The sequence below is a fragment of the Oryctolagus cuniculus genome, chromosome 19 (genome assembly GCF_051225735.1).
Source record: "Oryctolagus cuniculus isolate XC-2025 breed Fujian yellow rabbit chromosome 19, ASM5122573v1, whole genome shotgun sequence".
NCBI lineage: Eukaryota > Metazoa > Chordata > Mammalia > Lagomorpha > Leporidae > Oryctolagus > Oryctolagus cuniculus.
Window position 1 is genome coordinate 9,671,127 of NC_142885.1, and position 13,771 is coordinate 9,684,897.

General features: G+C 61.4%; 1 protein-coding gene across 2 annotated transcripts; it reads right to left on the reverse strand.

The window, feature by feature from the left end:
- Nucleotides 1-509: 509 nt before the first annotated feature.
- On the reverse strand, nucleotides 510-10,589 carry TSC22D4 (TSC22 domain family member 4). 2 transcript variants are annotated; one of them, XM_070064437.2, is made up of 5 exons: nucleotides 9,939-10,589; nucleotides 8,516-9,537; nucleotides 6,170-6,336; nucleotides 1,426-1,474; nucleotides 510-1,192 (listed from the first exon to the last, which is right to left on the reverse strand). In XM_070064437.2, the coding sequence occupies exons 2-5, from the start codon at nucleotides 9,275-9,277 to the stop codon at nucleotides 983-985; spliced, it is 1,188 nt and encodes a 395-aa protein (XP_069920538.1). In that variant the 5' UTR covers nucleotides 9,278-9,537; nucleotides 9,939-10,589; the 3' UTR covers nucleotides 510-982. The 2 variants fall into 2 exon arrangements, with proteins under 2 accessions (XP_069920538.1, XP_089177149.1); XM_089321023.1 differs by lacking the exon at nucleotides 6,170-6,336.
- Nucleotides 10,590-13,771: the final 3,182 nt, after the last annotated feature.

Consider the following 13,771-nt stretch of genomic DNA (forward strand, 5'->3'; position numbering starts at 1 on the left):
TAGATGGGGTCCTCCTCTCCAGCTGCCTTTTGCACCTAGGACAGGAGCCAAGGCTGCCAGGGAGGGGCCTGCTCACCCACAGGGCCTGTCCTCAGCCAGCTGGGGGTGGAAGCCACGGCGGCCAGCCAGGCCTGGCGAGGGCAACGTGTGCCCAGGGAGCCTGGCCCACACCCAGCCCCGAGACAAGGGGCCCATTCAGGGTCCCCCGCCCCGCCTCCAAGCAGCCACCCGGATCCAGCCCGCAGAGGACACACGCTGGGAAGCCAGGGGTGGATCCTGCACTGTGGCCAAAGGCCTCATTGTTCCCCTCCCCCCAGCACGTGGGCAGCCGCCCCCTCCCCCAGCCTCGCCTGCCTGCCCCTTCCCAGGACCCTTAGCCACTTCATCTCCATCACATTAAACCTCCCCTGTCTGGACAGGGTCTTGGGGGGGGGGGCGTTCAAACCGCAGGTGCAGCCCCGTCCCGACCCATCCCCCAGATAAGCAACGAGATACCAACCTCCTGCAAATTCAAGTTTCTTCAGATTTTTTTAATTATAATTATTATTTTAATAACAACCTGAATCCCAGAACTTCCAGATACTGTCCATACCCCCGCCCCTGGGCACAGGGGAGGCGGCACTTTAAGGGCACAAAGTAGGGGTTGGGTGTCAGCCAGGGAGTCTCCAACTCGCCCAAGTTACCTACTGCTGGGGGTCCCCGAACACTGATGCCCGGGGGGTGGGGGTGGGCTGGGACCCCCGGTGGAGGGGGCTCCATCTAACATCCTGTCCGAAAGCCCGCCCTCCTCCACCAAGGCCTGGGGACTGGGGGTGGGGGTGGAGATGGGGTGTGGGGGGGACAGGCCAATACTGAGCCTTGAACTCCCATGCCCGGGGGGCTGGGGGCATTAAAGCTGCATAGGAAGAAGGGGCAAGCAGCTGGCGCAATGCCCAGCCGCCCAGGCAGCCCCCAAAGGCACATTGTGAGGGAAGGGGGAGGCTCAAAGGGAGGGCCCATTGGGTGCGGGGGGCCCAAGCCGCGGGAGGCCCGAGGAGGGCAGCTGGGCCAGCTGCTCCGGGCTAGCCAGGGCCCGCAGCAGTCCGTTCTCCTGCTCCAGCGCCGCGTTCCGCTCTGCCAGGTCCCGGATCTGCTCCTTCAGCACCTCCACTTCCTCCCGGACCGCAAACATGAGGTGGGACTTCACCAAGTCCTGGGGACCAGGCACAGGGGAAGCGTCACGGCGGCCGGGCCAGCCCGCCCTCACCCCCTGCTCGGCGCCTCGCAGATCTGCCCCTTTCAGACTCCCCTGGGCCCCAGGGAAGGTGCAGCAGGGGGCAGGTGGGCACAGGGAAGCAGGGAGCCCGGCAGATGTCAGAGTCGGGAGTACTGGGGGCCGCAGGGGCAGCCAGAGGACGGCTGCAGGGCGCCGGGGGCTTCTCTTACCATGGCTTGTTCGATCTTGTTGTCAATGCCAACCAGGCTGCCGGAGCCACTGGAAAGACACAGGGAGGGGAGAGGTGAGGAGCCGGAGCCCGGGGTGTGCACAGCCCAGGTGCAGTGGGCTCTGGCCCTTCCGCAAGCCCGGGCTGCTGGCAGCCCCCTGCCCACCCAATCCTGTACCTGTGACAGTAGAGAATCAGGGAGAGGAGTGTTTTGTCCATCCCCCGGCGGGGTGGGGGCCGCTGCCCAGGTCCCCCCAGGCCCCGGTGGGGAGGGGGTGCAGGCGCCCCTCGGACGGGGGATGCTCCCCGAGGGGAGCAGGGGGAGGAGACGCAGCCCCTTTTTTGGGGCGGCCCTGGAGCTGTCCCCACCACTCGGGTCTCATAAGAGGACACCAGGGACTTGACAGACACCCCTGGCTGGGCCATCCCTGAAGGGGAAGGATCTTCAGGGCCCCCCCAGAGGGAGAAGGCAGTATCACAGGGAGCGCCTGGGGGGCTCAGAGCCCCCCGGGCAGAGCGGGGTCTGGCTGGTGTCAGGCAGGCAGAGAGGAGACAGTGCCTGGGGGTGCTGGCCTGAGAGATATACACCGCCCCCCAGGACAAGGGCTGTCTGTGATTGGCTCCTCAGGGACACGGGGACCCCCTCCCATGGCTCCACAGTGGGCGGGAATTCCCAGACGCCGTCAGTGCCAGTGTCCCCTTCTCACCCTGGCACCAATCCCAGAGTGGAGGGGAGGGGGCGGCAGCGGGAAGTCAGCTGGAGGCAAGGTGGGGGAGGGGCCGTGACACCAGAAGCCTGGATTGGGGAGGGTGAGGAAGAGCCTGGTCCTGGGAGACCGCACCCCGTCTCTGACCCCACCCAGCCCCCACTGGGCCAACACTGTCCTCTCTCAAGGCCTCAGGGAAGGGGTGGACGTGGTTGGGGATGGGGAGGTTCTGATCGTTGGGGTCTCCCCAGCATAGTGGACGCCTTGCTCCTGCATCATGGGTGAACCCCGGGCGGCTGGGTAAGAGGCTCCCCCATCTCTCACGCTGACAGATAGTAACGGGACAGGTTACCATGGCTTTGGAAACCTACATGGCCAGAGCCCTCATAAGACACATAAGGCCTATGGATCTGGAACCTGGGTCTGGGGTCTTGGAGGGAGCAAGGGCTTGAGAGAGGTGGGAAGGGCAGGCTGGGACACAGGGAAGAGGAGTGAGGACGGGCATGGCAGGGAGCATACAGCGGGTCTCACTGCAATTTGCTGAATGGCCACCAGAGGTCGACGCATGCCTGGCTCAACAAGCCCCAGGGCCAGGCTCCCAGCTGGACGCAGGACATGGAGCTCTGGGTCCCAGACCCTGGTTCTCCCTCTGGCCCCTCCCTCTAGCTTTTGCACCGAGTCCCATCCTCCAAGGCTCCCTTCTCCCAGCACCCAGGCCCCAGGCCCCTGCCTCATCCTGTGAGTCATGGTCCACTCCCATCCAGTTTCTGCCTCTGCCCCTGGCCAGCCTCCACCTTTGTCCGCTGTGCTGCAGGATCACCGGGCCCAAGTCCTGTCCTCCAGCTAAGCCCCTCTCAGAAAAGGGGCCCCACCATCCTGCAAACAAAGCCCAAGGCCTGGTGCTCCCTTGCAAGCCCTCCCTCCTGGCTGTCCAACTTGCTTCCCAGTGAGGGCATCAGCACTCAGTTCAAGGTGACCCTTGCGTGAGGCCTGGCGGCCAGGAAGGGAGCACGAGGGAGCTGGGAATTTTCCATTTCCTGTCCAAGCTCTGGGTGCAGAAGGCGCTGACAGGTGAATCGGTGAACAGGCCCGAGAGAGCAGGATATGGTGGCGTGGGGGAAGGACATCAGGCACTCCACGGGTGGGGAGGCCGGGCGACGGGTGGGCCAGCCAGCTGGGGAGTCAAAGCAGTTTTCGACAGGGCAACGCTGGGGTAGAAAATGGGCCACTGTAGAAAACTCAGCCTCCCTCTTCCCCCACTCCAGGACACACAGACACGGATACAGACAGACACAGACACACCGAGGAGCAAGCAGATGCGCATGGGAACAGGAACCCTGGCCCTGCTTGGCGGACTCTTGCGTAAAGATGCCAAGTGAGTTATTCATTCTTGCCAGAAATAAAAGAAGAAGACAACAGTAAACATTTGTTGGCTGAAAGATGGCTGTCTCCTGTTTGTCCAGAGCCACACGGGTGAACGGCACACTCACGCACGCCAGAGTTCTAACGTGAACATGGCAAGGGGCAACCCAAGATGCCCCCAGCCCGCCCTTTGAGAAGCCCCGAGTCCAGGGCTGGGGGGGGGGGGGGGGCACTGTGTTGGGATTCCTGCACCGGGGCAGGGGGCAGGATGCTGAGGCCCTTACTACAAGCCCAAGGGCAACTCGGTGTGAAAGAGCACAGAAACGCCCCCTTTTTCGGGGTGCCTGTTGCCACCTTCCAGAAAGCCATCATGACTCCAAGCATTCCAGGGTGCGAGTGGCAGCCCCTGGGACTCTGCAGAGTGTGACGTGCACAGCTGGGGCCTCTGGCTCTGCAGGACTCTTAGGTTCTGGAGTGAGGATGGCTCTAGAGACTGTTTGTCCTCTTTGAAGGTCAAATAGAACAGCCTCAATGTCAGAGTCCACGAAGACACAGCACATCTGGGAGAGATCCTGGGGACGGGGCCAGCCCTGCTCACTCGCTCGCTCTTGAGATGTGCTAGGAGTCCCTAGGGGCTGGGCCAGAGGCCAACGAAGTGGCATCCGGCTGCCCTGTCCACACTCCCTCCCGGATCTATGGTGCCTTCGGGGGCGGGGCTGGGCCTGGGAGGGGAAAGGGAGGGGGCTGGCTCCCTGCCCCACTTGGGAGAGCTGTTCTTGCCTCTGCCCTAGAGAGAGAAGGCATCCTAGAGCCCTCTGCCGCCTCCCGTCTCTTGGGACCCAGGCACGTCATTAGGAGTGGACAGAGGCCGGCCTTGGGGTCACCCAGGCTCCGACTGCAGTCCAGGCACTTCTCTGAATCTCAGCTTTTTTTCATCTGAAAAGGGCAGATCTTGGGATTAAGCTTTTCATTCCCAGGTCCCCGAGATCTGTTCCCTACGATGCCTGAGCCCCCAGCCTGTTGGGAACACAAAGGATCTCCCAGCCCAGGAGCACAGGAGCCACCCAAATCCACCGGGCACCCTTGGTCTTCCCGGTCCCAGATCCAGGGGTTGGTGAGGAGGCATCCCCTGTTCTCCATCTGGGATCCAGATACTTCACACCCAGCCCACTCTCCCGCTCCAAAGGGAGGTCCCTGCCACTTGGCTCCAGTTCTGCCAGCTCCCCACACACCAGCTGGGTGAGGTGGGGTCTACACACCCCATTCCTGGGCAGCAGGGGGTGGCCCAGCCCAAACCCGCTGGCCCAGCGGGGTGGGGCAGAGAGGGGCTGGGCCGGGCCAGAGCCCCAGAATCTTCTTGGAGCCAGCAGGGTAAAGTGGAGGCTGGGAGCCTGACCGGTCAGACTGGGGGTGGGACGGAGGGAGGGGACGATGAGCCAAAAGAACAGAGCTGAGGAGGCACTGGAGCCAGAGCTCTCCGAGAAAGCCATGACAGGGGCGGGGGAGGGCCCTGGTGCCAGAGAACCTCCCAAATGGGAGGAGGGCAGGGGACGGGAAGCGCTGGGAATAGCAGCCAGGGGGGCAGGTGACTGCTGGCCAGGCCCTGGCCGACCTCACACATTCCCCAGAGCCAGCCGCTAGCAGGCCCACTGAAGTCACCCTGCCCGCCTGGCCAGACACAGCCCCTGGCCCTCCACGGCCCCGGCCCCTGGCTACCCTCTCTCTTTCCTCTGTGGTCTCCACTCCCCCAGTGCCTCTGGCCCCCAGGCCTGGATTCTGGGTGGGTGGGTGGGAGGGTGGGGTTGCCACCTTCAGGGAGGACAGGAAGGGGTGACTCCCATCTGGAACAGATGCCCCCAGCACCCACTCACCCACTGCTGAAGTCCCACCCCTCATTTCCTTCCAGACAGGAAGTCCCGCCCCTCCAGGGCCTCTAACAGGAAGTCCCACTCCTCCCTCCAAAATAAAAGTGGCGGCTCCTTTAGCCCTCCTCCAGGGCTCCTATCAGTCCACAGCCAGAAGCCAGCAGCCTGGTTATCTGACTCGCGATTTTGTTCCATGTGTGCTGAAACCCAGCCCTTGAGACAGGAAGTTTTGCCCACCCTGCCGCCCTCCCCTGAAGGGCACAGCCCAGCAAGTTCTGCCGGCCTGTGCTGTGGCTGCTCCCAGACACAGCTGCCCAGGGCCCCGCTTTGCCAGGACAGAGGGCTCAGCCCCCATGCTGTTCCCAGCCCTGTCTGCTGGCCACAGCCCCTCGGGGCAGAGCAGGGCAAGGCTTTCCTCAGAGTCCAAGGATCCTGAAGCAGTCGGGATAGACTACAAGGATCTTGCGTCATGGAAGGACTCGAAGGGGTCCCGTTCCCCTCGTTGGCAGGGCAGAGGGAGATGGGACTGGGGCACGTTTGCCAGTGGGCTCCCTGGGTTGGCCAGATGGTCTCTAAATCTGCAAGAGCTCTGGAATTTGACAACAATGAGTCCCTTCAGATTCTAAAAAAAAGTCTGACTTGACAGTCCTAAGCCAGGGAGTCCCACCCAGCCCTCTCCACCAGGAGGGAGTGGGTCCCAGATCAAGTGTGCACAGCGGTTATGCCCAGGCTAGGTCTCTATTTAACAGGTCCCCTTCAACTCGGGTAGCGTCACGCAGCCGTCCCAGGTGCTGGTGGGGAGCCCACCTACCTATCGTCATCGCTGTCCAGGTGCCCACTGATGGCCAACATGGAGCGGGCCAGGCTGAGGCTCTGGGCTGCTGCGGCTCCAAAGGGGTCTGGAGACTTGTGAACCAGACTGGCATCGGGGAAGAAGTAGAGGGCCGGGGAGCTGGGACGAGAGTCGTGTGGGGGCACCTGGAGGCAGAGAGGTGGGAGCCATCACATTGAGAGAGAGAAAGGAGCCAGCCGCCTCAGAACTGGCACCGTGGTCTTCCTCCCTTCCCACCTCCTGCCCCTCTCTTCCAAGGACCCAAAAGCCCTTCCCTCCTCCAGCCCTGGTAAAGACCTTGGGCAAGCACCAGAGGCAAGGAGAAGGCCATCACCCTGAGGACTGGGGTGAGGGGCTCCCAGACGATCAGAGAGGGGCTCTGGTCTGCATCTCAGGAGCCCTGTTCCCCCTGAGCCAGGCCCGCCACGCAGAGGCTACCCACAAAGCAGCTGCTCTCTGTCACCTGTCTGCCGAGAGCCACCCACATGTCGCCTCCTCGGAGCAGCATCTCCCCATCACTCACAGTGCATAGAACTGTTTCACTTTTTTTTATAGCACCTAACATTATCTGAAATTAAAGTATTTATTGTGTCGCCCCTGCGAGAAGACGAGTTTGCTCAGCGCTATTTGTAGAATGAATGGATCCTCAGAAAGCAGCCCTCCAACCCCCACTGGAGGTCTCCTCTGGGACTCCTTGGGCCCCACCAGGTGAAACTCCGCTTCTGCTCTCTGCCCTGCTTGGGCTGGGGTGGGGTGGGGGGTAGGGGTGTGCAGATGAGGGGGGAGGCGGAGCCTGGGCGTGGACCCACACAGCCCAACAGGCGCTGGGGGCGGCTGCAATAGGGCGGGGGTGAGAGGAACAAGACAAGACGCCTCTGTGAGGCCCCGGGAGGCCCCAGTTTCTTGGAAGAGCCAAGAACAGAGAGTTCAGGCTGCTTAGCGGGACAGAGCAGAGGAAGGGGGCCCAGGTGGTGCCCCCTTGCCCCCCCCCTCACCTCCAGCCTCTGTGGGAGGCAGCTGAGGCTGAAGGGTTGGGGGAGGCTGCAGATAGAAAAGAAATAGGGACTCAGGCGCCTGCACACAGGAAGTGATCAGGCCGTGGCGGAAGGAAGAGGGTAGAGGGCACTGTGGCACCAGGGGCAGGGTCCACGGACCCCAGGGAAGCACAGGCAGAGCTTACAGAAGGAGAGGGCAAAGGGGGCTTGCAATCGGTCCAAGAGGCTGGGGACAAGGACGGGGTGGGGGTGGGGGCGCAGCATCTTCTCTCTGGGGTCCAAACTGAGGGAAAGGCTCAAGCAAGGGGGGGGGGGTCATGAGAGCCATGAGCTTGAGGCCAGGAGGGGGTGGGGGAGCCAGTCCTGACCGGTCCTGACAGGACCCAGACATCCAGTCTCAGGTTATTTTTATACTGTGGTTTGTGCCCAAGGCCAGGAAGGGGGAAACATTCTCATCCTCACCCTCCAGGCCTTCCCCCTCACCCCGCAGTCCAAGGTGTTATTTTCTCCTGCAGAACAGAGGCATCCAACCCCACATTCCTGGCTGCCCACCCCCACCCCAGGGACCCAGGCATCCTGCCCCCAGCCCAGACTTGTTCCTCTTTTGGAGACAGGAAGCAGAACGCACAGGACTTAACTCCTCCTCTGCTGCTTCCCGCCTCTCTCCCACGCCACGGTGGCCACCCCTTGTTATCAACCCCAGAGGGGACAGAGGCAGGAACCAAGACAGACCCCCCCACCAGGGGTGAGGCGAGCCCCCCATCTCGTCCTGTGCCCCATCCACCCAGTTCCTCAGTGCCTCAGAGAAACATGGCTTGCAGCAAGGGTGGAGATGAGCCTGGGCTGGGCACTGGCAGAGAGAAGACCCCGCGCTTAGGATGGAGCTGCGTGGAGAGGTTGAGAGCAGAAATCCCACCTTTTGCCCCCTGAGCCCCCCCCCCCCAAACCCTGGCAACTCCTCGACCAGGGGCCGAGTCACCCAGCCCGGGGCCTCCACCCTCATTACCTGGAGCCAGAGGGAGTGAGACCCCAAGACAGAAGGTGGTGACCAAAGTGAGCAGACCATTGTAGCTAAAGGCTATATGGAGACAGGGCAAGAGCCAAAGGCAACAAATTAAAGGCCACAGAGAAAGAAGGTGTAGCTTGCAGGGAAGAGGAGCCCCAGGGAGAAAGCAAAGGACAGCAAAGTGTGATGGCAGAGAGAGAAAAGAGGTGCCACGGATGAGACAGATGACAGTGGCGGGGGAGGGGAGCATGGCGGTGAGGCTCCGACTGAGATGCCTGAGCAGGGCCCTCAGGAGTCTCCCCCAACCTGGAACCTGGCTCTTACCTGTCCAGCCTCCTCTGGAGCAACCAACTCCATCCTCAGTCGCAGGGCTCCATCTTTCCTTCGGGACGCTGGAGGGGTCCCTGCCGCCGGGCCCCCAGCCTCCACTTCCACCCTTAGGGAGGGCAGGGGCACGGGAGCCAGGGATGTGCCGGCGCTATCCCCAGTCCCAGGCTCTGGGAGGCGCTGCTGCGGTGGGGAGGCCGCCAGGAGGGGTGTCTCCACCTTGGCCTTGCCGGGCACCGACAGCTGGCCCAGCCCGCCGGTGAGGGAGCGGGCCTGAGGTCCAGGGGAGCTGGGGGGCGGACGCAGCCAGGAGGTGGGGCCCTGAGACAGGCCTGGCTGTGGGATAGGGGCGCCCAGGCCCAAGCTGGCCAGCTCCAACCTGGAATCCAGAGATCGACCCCCAGTGCCCCCCGAGGCTCCCCGGATTCCCTCCAGGAGCCGGCCGAAGCTGGGGGGCTCCAGGTCTCGCTCGTAAACATCCACACACGTCCAACGACCTCGGCGATAAGGCTCTCCCAAGCCGTGGGGCAGCTTCACCACCCGGAAGCGGGAGGCAGGGGCCCCAGGCGGTGGGGAGCCATTCCGGGGGGTGCTCTTGCCCCCTGGGTCGGGGTTGGGCTCCCCGTTGGGGAGGCGGGGCGGGGGCCCCGCAGGGGCCGGTGGGGCAGGGGGATCGGAGCCGCCGGGGCTCCCTGGGCCCTCGTAGTCCGTGGTGACGCTGGTGATCTGGAAACTACTCTTCTTTTTGCCTCCACTCATGGTCCCCGGGACTCAGGACTGGGCTGAGGTTGGGGGACTGGGGCTCTTTGAAGGGGCTCAGGCACCCCTAGAACAGGGGGGCCACATTGCGGGGGCATCAGGGCCCCTGGGAACATCTGGGTCCGACATGGCCAAAGGGCCTTGTGGGAACTGGGGGTGCCCGGCTGATGACAGAACAGGGTAGGGGAGGTGGCGGGAGGGGGGAGCAGGGGCAGGTTTTTCCTGCTGCCGCCGCCGAACTCCAGAGCTGAGTTTGCAAACTGGAAAGAGAGAGAGAGCGCGGGTGCGCGCGCGTGTGTGAGAAAGCAGTGGGCAGGCCACCTCCGGGGCTTCCTCTCTGGGGAGCAGAATTGGAGAGGAAGGGGAAATCGCCAGAGACCCAGAGACAAAGAGACAGGCAGGGGAGGCCAGAGAGCACGGCGTGGGGCACACAGACTTGGGCATTTCTGGCCTGGGATTCAAACTCAGGGGACCCAGTTTGTCCTGAGCGCACCGGCTCCAGGTCCTGGGTGAACCAGGGTGAGGCGGCACCTCCAGGCCGCTTGGCGGACTCTGCTGGGCCTCCTCCAGGCACCCCACACCCCGGTTCCCACATCCCAGGGGCAGGCCCTGCCCGCGCCCCAAGCGCCGCGCCGCGCCACGCCCAGTCCGGGGGCCTTACCTCTCGGTCTCGGCCACCGAGCTGACCGTGGGGGTCCCGGCGCCCAAGGTGTTGGGCTGTCTTTTCCCGGGGGCCTCCTGGCCCCGGGGTGGCGCGGGGCACGCAGGCGGCGGTCAGGGGCAGCCCAGTCCTGTTCGGGGGCCGCACCTCCCCCTGCGAGGCATCTCCATGGAAAGTTTTCGCTCCAGAAAAGGAGTCTGCGCCCCCTCGGCGGAGCCCAGGAGCCGCCTCCGAAGCCCGAGGTCTCCCGATAGCTATGGGAGGGTGCGGCTCAGCCCCCCGCGGCTCCAGGCGGCAGCCGGCCTCGGTGGTCCCGGCGAGCGGGTCTCGCACACCTCCTCCCGCGTGGTCCCGCTGGACCTGTCTCCGCTCCTCGGCTGCTCTCAGTCTCGTCTGTCTTTCTCTTTCGGGGCTGTTGACAACCCCCACACCAGGAAGTCCTGCCTCCTCGGGCCTGCTGACTGCTCCTCTCCTCCTCCTCCTCCTCCTCCTTCCCCTCTTCCTCCCCCCTCCTCCCTCCTGGGGCTCCCCGCCAGCTGGCCCCGGGCCAGGCCCGCCACAGCCGCCGCTCTTGCAGTTGCTTCTGCTCCTGGGGCCCCAGACGGGCTCCCTTAACCCCACACCTGCTGGGCCCCGGCCCGGCGCTTCCTCGGAGGGCGGGGCTTCGAGGGCGGGGAGAAAGGGGCGGAGTTCGCCGAGAGACCAGGGATTCCCTTACTTGCAGGCAGCTGGCTGCCATTGGCCTGCGGACGCGCGCCCAGGAGCGGACCAGGCCCGTGCGGGGTGCCCGGCTGCCCAGAAGTGCCTGACTTAAACGTGCCGGCGCGGCTGTGACTGTCATTGTCACAGCTTCTTTGAAAGAGGAAGGGACTATTATTTCCCCCACTCCTTATCTGAAAAAGTGGATTATTATGAAAAACTTCCAACAAAACTGAATAGTGACCACCCAGGTACTTAGCAAGTGGGTTCAGCGATTAGCAACTCCTAGCCCGCCTTCTTCCATCCCTACCCCCAATGTCCTGTATCAGAAATCCTGGACATCATATTACTGAACTACTTGGATGTGAAAATTGAGACCAGAGAGTTTGGAAAAGGCTGTCATTGGTACAGCAGAGACATTCCACACACTCAGCTCTTTTCTATTTATTTATTTGAGAGGCAGAGTTGCAGAGATTGAGAGGGAGAGGCAGAGAGAGAGGTCTTCCATCCGCTGGTTCACTCCCCAAATGGTCACAACCGAAGCCAGGAGCCAGGAGCTTCTTCCGGGTCTCCTACACACCCGGGTGCACGGACCCAAGGACTTGGGCCATCTTCTACTGCTTTCCCAGGCCATAGCAGAGAGCTGGACTGGAAGAGGAGCAGCCGGGACTAGAACCGGTGGCCATATGGGATGCCGACGGCACAGGCAGAGCATTAATCTACTGCGCCCCAGTGCTGACCCCACACTCAGCTCTTTGTGTGGAACGAGAAACACATTAGGACTTGCAGACAGGAGGCTGACTTTCACTTTCTCTCCAGACACTGGACACGCAGGAATATCCACTCACCCACACAGGTGCACCTGAGGACCAACCCCAGCAGCCACAAGCAGGGCCCCTTTCCCTAGCTCTCCCGCTGCATCCAGTGCTTACTAAGAAGGACAATTCACACAAACTAATGAAAAGCCTGCTATGCACTTGGCATGAAAGAACACACTGGGGCAGTGGTGAAGCCACTGCTTGCTTTGCAGGTATCCCATAAGAGCACCAGTTCAAGTCTCGGCTCCTCCGCTTCTGATCCAGCTCCCTGCTAATGCACCTGCTAAAGCAGTGGAAGATGGCTCAATTGCTTGGGCCCTTCTCACCTGGGTGGAAGACCCAGATGCAGTTCCTGACTTTGGCCTGGCTCAGCTCCAACTATTTTGGGTATTTGGGGAGTGAATCAGTAGATGGAAGCTTGCTTGCTCTCTTTCTCTTTCTGTCTCTCCCTCTCCCTAATTCTGCCTTTCAAATAAATAAATAAATATTTTATTTATTTATTTATTGACAGGCAGAGTTAGATAGTGAGAGAGAGAGACAGGGAGAAAGGTCTTCCTTTACCGTTGGTTCACCCTCCAAAGGCCGCTGCAGCCGGCACGCTGCGGCCGGTGCACCTCGCTGATCCGAAGCCAGAAGCCAGGTGCTTCTCCTGGTCTCCCATGGGGTGCAGGGCCCAAGCACTTGGGCCATCCTCCACTGCACTCCCAGGCCACAGCAGAGGGCTGGCCTGGAAGAGGGGCAGCTGGGAAAGAATCCGGTGCCCCGACCGGGACTAGAACCTGGTGTGCCGATGCCCCAGGCAGAGGATTAGCCTATTGAGCCACAACACCGGCCTAAATAAATAAATATTTTAAAAGAACAGACCTCCAACTGCCATTTTCTCTTTCTTTGGTACACTTCGCCAACATTCTGAGAGAGACTGTTGCCATGGAAATAAAAAAAAAAAAAGAAAAGAAAAAATGGGGGGGGTGGGGAGCCGGTCCTGTGGTGTAGTAGGTTAAACTTCGGCCTGCAGCACCCTCATCCCATATGGGCACTGTTTCAAGTCCCTGCTCATGGCCTGGAAATGGAAGATGGCCCAAGTGCTTGGGCTCCTGCACCCACGAGAGAGACCCCGAAGAAGCTCCTGGCTCCTGGGTCCAGATCAGCCCAGCTGCAGTTGTTACAGCCATTTGGGGAGTGAACCAGCAGATGGAAGACCTTTATGTCTCTCCCTCCCTCTGTAATTCTGCCTCTCAAATAAACAAATAAATAAATAAATATTTTTAAAGATTTATTTTATTTATTTGAAAGAGTCACAGAGAGAGGTAGAGAGAGAGGTGTCCTCCATCTGCTGGTTCACTCCTCAGCAACGGCTGGAGCTATGCCAATCCAAAGCCAGGAGCCAAGAGCTTCCTCCAGGCCTCCCAGGCGGGTGCAGGGGCACAAGCGCTTGGGCCATCCTCCACTGCCATCCCAGGCCACAGCAGAGAGCTGGATCAGAAGAGGAGCAGCCGGGACCAGAAGCGGCGCCCACATGGGATGCCGGCGCCTCAGGCCAGGCACGCACCGGCCCCATAAATAAATATTTTTTAAAAAATTTTTTTATTTGGGCCGGCGCCGCGGCTCACTAGGCTAATCCTCTGCCTTGCGGCGCCGGCACACCGGGTTCTAGTCCCGGTCGGGGCACCGGATTCTGTCCCGGTTGCCCCTCTTCCAGGCCAGCCCTCTGCTGTGGCCAGGGAGTGCAGTGGAGGATGGCCCAAGTGCTTGGGCCCTGCACCCCATGGAAGACCAGGATAAGTACCTGGCTCCTGCCATCAGATCAGCGCGGTGTGCCGGCTGCAGCAGCCATTGGAGGGTGAACCAACGCCAAAGGAAGACCTTTCTCTCTGTCTCTCTCTCTCATTGTCCACTCTGCCTGCAAAAAAAAAAAAAAAAAATTTATTTAACAGGTAGAGTTATAAACAGTGAGAGAGAGAGAGACAGCGAGAAAGGTCTTCCTTCTGTTGGTTCACTCCCCAAGTGGCCGCTACAGTTGGAGCTACACTGATCCAAAGCCAGGAGCCAGGTGCTTCCTCCTGGTCTCCCATGCGGGTGCAGGAGCCCAAGCACTTGGGCCATCCTCCACTGCCCTCCCGGGCCACAGCAGAGGGCTGAACTGGAAGAGGAGCAACTGGGACTAGAACCCGGGGCCCATATGGGATGCCAGCACTGCAGGCGGAAGATTAACCAAATGAGCCAGGGTACCGGCCCCAATAACTTTTTTTTTTAAATGTTGCATCAGTACCATTTACAAACCTTTGTTTTCATTTCCTAAATGGTAAAGTAGAACAA

Excerpts from the sequence above, each read along its gene's own strand:
- TSC22D4 (XM_070064437.2), bottom strand. The coding sequence starts at position 9,277 with ATGAGTGGAGGCAAAAAGAAGAGTAGTTTCCAGATCACCAGCGTCACC. Across the intron at positions 1,475-6,169 it reads CTGGACAGCGATGACGATAG|TGGCTCCGGCAGCCTGGTTG; the intron begins GTAGGTGGGCTC and ends GTGTCTTTCCAG. Across the intron at positions 1,193-1,425 it reads ACAAGATCGAACAAGCCATG|GACTTGGTGAAGTCCCACCT; the intron begins GTAAGAGAAGCC and ends CCTGGTCCCCAG.